The sequence below is a fragment of the Corylus avellana genome, chromosome ca5 (genome assembly GCF_901000735.1).
Source record: "Corylus avellana chromosome ca5, CavTom2PMs-1.0".
NCBI classification, from domain to species: domain Eukaryota; kingdom Viridiplantae; phylum Streptophyta; class Magnoliopsida; order Fagales; family Betulaceae; genus Corylus; species Corylus avellana.
In genome coordinates this window covers 18619978-18625928 of record NC_081545.1, presented here as the reverse complement: position 1 = coordinate 18625928, position 5951 = coordinate 18619978, and the positions used below count along the sequence as shown (strand labels likewise).

Below are 5951 nucleotides of genomic sequence, written 5' to 3'. Positions count from 1 at the left end.
GTTGGCTGTCAATCTTGTCACAGTATCTACATGGTTGGAAGAACTTCCACCTAGCATCTATGGCATTGTAAGGAGGGAAGAATTTCATCCCAACTCATGATCCTTTGGATCATTTCAGTTACTGAATAAGAATCAGATTTGTTCAAAAAAAAAATGTTGAAATGCTATAAATCTTGAGTAAATGTAGTAGTTGAGGTTGCATGTGCGAAATTAATACTGAAAATCTTAGTAGATGAAAGTTTTGAATAAATTCAAAGTTGTTAAGCTCATTGGTTCACAATATCTACTCAGAATTTCAGCTGAATTTTAAACACCATGGATGTCAATCCTATAAGAAGAATGCTCATTGAAGACTCTGACTCTGATGATGAGTTAACTCTAATTACAACAATTGTTTGGGCACGTACGCATTTCAAAAGAAAGGAAGGATCCAGTTCATGTCGTGGTTCTATTTTAGGACGTAGATTCATTGATCGTGGTCCTTTGCTAGACCACCAAAGGCCTTTTCTTGATTATTTTGCTGATGTACTAGTGATCCTCCAAAACTATTTCGAATGAGGTCTCAGATGCATCGTCCTCTTTTCTGTCGTATTCTCTCTGCTGTAGAAGTTTATAATCCGTACTTTGTCCAGTCAAGAAATTGTGCTGGAACACTCGGTTTGTCTTCCCTTCAAAAGATAACTCCCGCATTTAGAATGCTCTCTTATGGAGTACCAGCTGATTATGTGGATGAATATGTGCAGATTGGAGAAACCATCGCAATAGAATCTCTACAAAATTTTGTTGAAGTGGTGGTTTCAATTGACTCAAACACTTACTTAAGATCTCCAAACAACGATGATGTTGATAGATTGCTAGAAGTTGGCGAAAGCCGTGGTTTTCCAAGAATGCTAAGAAGTATTGATTGCATGCACTGGCAATGGAAGAATTGCCCAGCTGCATGGAAAGGTATGTTCTTAGGTCATCGACATGAACCAACAATGATTTTGGAAGCAGTGGCTTCACAAGATCTATGGATATGGCATGCAGTTTTTGGGTTATCGGGTTCTCACAATGACATCAATGTTTTAGAACAGTCATCTGTATTTTTTGAGTTTGTTGAAGAGCATGCTCCTCCAGCCAATTACTTAATCAATGATCATAACTACAAAATGGGATACTATCTTGCTGATGGTATATATCCGCAGTAGTCAACCTTTGTAAAAACAATTTCATGTCCACAAGGAAAAAAGGCCAAACAATTTGCTGCAGCCCAAGAGTCAACAAAAAGGACGTGGAACATGCATTTGGAGTGCTTCAAGCATAATTCGCAATAATTTGTGGACTTGCATGTGGTTTGAATCGTGAAACGCTCATCAACATCATGAAAGCTTGCATAATAATGCATAATATGATCATTGAAAATGAGCAAAATACTGACAATGCTAATGAGTTTGAATATGAGCAAATCAATGAAACTCCTCAAGTACAAATTTCTCGTGATCATACTCTTGAATTTATGGAGTTCATTCAAATGTATGTGAGCATTAGATATAGTCAAACTCATTCTTAGTTGCAATCCGACCGCATCGAGCATTTTTGGCAATTGCATGGTCAATCTTAATAATTAATTAGTCTAAATTTTTTTTTTTTTTTTAGAAATTTTCATTTCTTTTGAACTTTTTTATTGCTTCGGTGAATTGCATTTCTACATACTGCAATTGTATGGAATCTATGATGATTTTTATGTTATATGTTTCTTTTTGTACTGTAATGTTCTTTGTATGTATTTGTTTTTTGTTTTTATGAATGACATATTTTCTATTTTACACTTTACTTCCTTTTAAATATTATTTCTCATTCTTTTTTTATTATATATATATATATATATATATATATATATATATATATATATATATATATAATATACAAAAAACAGTAAAAAAACTATATTTTAAAAAAAAAACAGTAGAATATAGTTTATATTCTGACAAGAAAACTACCACATCATCATTATCCCCCCTCCGCTTTGATACCAAACGGAGGGGGGAAGGGGGTGGAAGCGCAGTATGCATAGAGATGCAGGGGAGGAGGGGTAGGTGATAATAAATGCAGAACATTAGCAGTTGAAAATCAAAGCAATAGAACCGTCCAAGATGGCGGTATGACAATTGATAATCAAAATAAGCAACTGAAAATAAATAACAGTTGATAAAATAGATAACAGATAATCGTTATAGATTATACAGATAAAAAAACCTAAGCTTGAGTAAGGCGTTCGGACTTACTGAAGTAAGGACAAAGAAGGAGAAGAAGAAGAAGAATGGCTGGAGGATAGAGTGTCTCAAGGAACCTCTCAAAAAACCTCTGCCTTACAATGGAGAAGGGGAGCCCGTTATATAGGCTTGAGAAAAGTAAAAACAGTAAATTACAATCATGAGCCGCGTCCATGCGGTCAAAAGCAAACAGTAAAAAGTAAACAGTCATGGCACGTCTGGCGCCAGTCTGAACAGTGAAAGCATCAATTTGCAACAGTAGATTGTCGGCACTGTAGAGTCGGCGGACAAATCTTGAACAGTGAGTGAACAGTGCATCTGAACAGTAATCCTGCGCGTGTCGTCCGGACATGAACAGTAAAAGTGAACAGTGATTTTGCACAGTACCTCCAAGTATAAATGAACAGTGATCCGTCTGAGATCAAGGAGAACCAAGTAAACCGAAACCAGCCGTCCGGGCTAGTTCTGTAGAACTGAACAATACTGGCCGTCATGAAACCAGTCTTCAGGAGAAAACCTGAGAAAACTAGCCATTTGTGGGGCTAGATAAAACTGAACTTTGAGGACCGTTAGGGGCCCAAAATCTTCACATGTCTTCAGCCCCTGGGTAGGGGTAGTAGTCTTGTGAGTCTTCAAAATATGGCGGAACCTGGATGGGCTTCTCAGCAGATGGTTTGGACGTCTCGTCTTCGTCATCTTCTAAAGTATCCAGGGCAGCAAGCAAGGCTTCAATCATTTCTTTCTTCTTGGAAGAATTCTTCTTTGAAGAGCTTGAAGAAGCCGAATGGGGGGAAGCAGGGGAACTTTCTTTTTCTCTTTTTGGAGATGAGAAAGCACTGGGAGGAATCAGCAAATTAGACAGGGCAGACGCCTTTGGGGCAGGAAGGGCCTTGGGAGCGCGAGCCATGTTTTTAACCTCAAGGACAATGGAATCATTTTGTGAGTATTTATCCCACCATTTGATATACCAATGCCTTTGGATTTTGTCTTCCGAGAGGTGGTATTGCCATCTCAGAATCCAAGGAATCTTGAATTTTTTAACAAAATGAAGCACAGTTGGAAACTTTGCTCCATAGGAATCAACCTTGTAATGGCCTTTGAAAACTTGAAAGGCATCAACAAGTTGGAGGGGGAGAATATCAGGGAGACAACCAAATTGGTTCCACCACCTGGAGAACCAGAGAGGGAGGAGACCACAGAACTCTTTATCAAAACTGACAAACCAAGAATGTTCAAATTTCGAGGTTTGATGAAGCAAGAATTTGAAAAAGGCATCCACGTAATCATAATAATTACAGGGGATGTTAAACCCGTTCAGGGATCTGGAATCAGAAGGGTGATTACCCCATTCTTTTTCCGAAATAATTCTCTTGAAATAAACACTATGGTAGATTGTTTTCTGGAGGTTAATCTTATCAGGGATGACCTTGAAGAAAACAGAACCTGTTTGTTTTAGGATAGCAGAATAATAAGCCAAATTTTTCGAAGGATGTTCAGGAATCCAATGAAAGTTTGGGGGAAAGTAGGAGACGGCAATATCTCCGGGGGTAAGGGAAGGAGAAACCCGATTTAACTCAACAAAAAATAAATTTTGGGAGTAGGGGAGGGTCATGTATTTTGACGACGTCCGGTCGTACTTGACGGAAGGTTTTTGGGAAGGATCCGCAAAGGGATCAAAGGGGGCAGCAAGAGTGCTGGAATATGAAACCTGGGAACCAGGACAAAAGGGGGTAAATCTGTTGGTTAGAGCAACAGATGAAAACGGCAATGGGGAAGCAGTGGGAACAATGGAAGACTCTGACTTGATGGTCAGAGCCTTGGAAGTAACTTTCTCTTTTTCTTTTTTGCCTGCCATGGTGGCACTGCAAAATTTCAAAAGGAAAGAAATCAAAAATAAAGATGTAAAAATCTTTAAAATATCACAAAATAATTTTAAAATTATTTTGATGCAAAGTAAAACAGTTATAATAATATGCGCCATGTGATGGGTGCAGGTATGAACAGTAGGTAAAACACGACCGTCAGGGGGAGTGTTTAAACAGGATAAAGTCCTAATGGGAGTGGGGTACTCATCAGACTCTAAACCTGAAAACCTGTTAATCAACCTATTAATATCAATCTCAAATTTGGAAACGAACTCAAATTGAATTTTAGTACCAAATTTGACAGCAGAGACACCAACCTCATCAACAGAAAATGGATAAAGCAAAGAAAGAAAAGGCATGCCAAGAATAACTTTTTCTTTCATGTTTTTAACAAGAACAGCAAAAGTATGAAAGCGAACATTCTTTTGACAAACATGAATGTTACCGAGCTCATACTTGATATGCAACTTGTTTCCACTAGCAGAATTTAATCTTTGAGTGGAAGGTTCAAAGTATTTTTTAGGAATAAAATCTTCTTGAATGCAATTCAAGTCAGAACCAGAATCAATCAAAGCAATAGCATCAAAAGCATATTCATCAGAAATACGGATATGAATTTTTGAATACCATTTGGGAGGAACAACTTTGGAGATCATACTGACAACCTTAACCTCATCAGAAAGAGGTTTATGGGTGGATTCAGCCTCATTATCATCATGCTCAGAAATTTTTGTGTCTTCGTTACTGGAAGCACTTTCTGGAAAACATTTGTTAAGATTTAACAGCAGAAGCTGTTGTTGCAAATCTTTGTTTTCAGTTTTCACAGCTTGCAGGTCAGTCTGCAATTTCACAATATCTTTCTTGATGTTACTAATCTCATGCTGCAATTCTGAGACAGTAAGCACTTTGTTTTTCGGGTTTGAAAAACGTTTCAAAGTGTCTTCAAGAGAGATCTTGGAAGTAGCTGGTTTTTGAAAATCTTTTAACATGAGTTTCTTAAGTTTTTTAAGATACTCTTCTTTTAACTCAGGATTATCAATTTTTGAAATCAAAGTTAAAAGCAAATCTTCTTGTTCTTCCGATTTGGACATCATTGAACAAGTTTTTGTGTTGCAGCAAGAACCTGCACAGTTCTCAAATTTGTAACAATTTTCATAAACAGAAGAATCAGAATGATAATCAGAATCCGAAGAGGATGGAAGATCATCATTTGAAGAATAATCAGAAAAACCATTGTTTTGGAAAATTCTGAAAATCTTTTGCTTTTCATCGTCCTTGATGTTTAAAGCATTAATCTCTTGTTTAATCTTTTTGGGAGGTTTAGGGCACTTGTCAGCATAGTGTCCAGTTTCTCCACAATTAAAACATTTATCTTTTGAAAAATATTTTTCAAACTTAGAGCCTTTACTCCGTCTGGGAGGTTTAGAAAATTTAGGTTTGTTAAATTTTCTTGTCTTAGCTCTGTTGTAATATGGAGGGGAAGATTTCGCAAAATCTTTTCTGGTTTTCTTCTTATGCTTCTTTGAAGGAGCAATAGGAGGCAAACCAAATTGTTCGCAGAAATTTCCCATTTCATACTTAGCTTTCTTGGCGTTCTTAAGCTGCTGTCGGATCATTTTTTGATCGATGCACATCTTAATACCAAGTTTTTTCACTGTGGAGAATAAATCTCCATAGGTTAATCTTTCAAAATCGATGATACCAGTGTCAGTACTGATCAATTCATCTTTAACCTTGTGAGCAAATAATGAAGGCAATCCATCAATAAACTTTTCTTTCCAATAAGGCTTTTGGCTATCAGACCTCATCATAACACGGGAAAGAAAAACAT

General features: G+C 37.0%; 1 protein-coding gene across 1 annotated transcript; it reads left to right on the top strand.

The window, feature by feature from the left end:
• Nucleotides 1-554: 554 nt before the first annotated feature.
• On the top strand, nucleotides 555-1190 carry LOC132181892 (uncharacterized). Its single transcript, XM_059595120.1, has one exon. It carries the CDS (start codon nucleotides 555-557, stop codon nucleotides 1188-1190), a length of 636 nt encoding a protein of 211 aa, XP_059451103.1.
• The last annotated feature ends 4761 nt before the right edge of the window (nucleotides 1191-5951 follow it).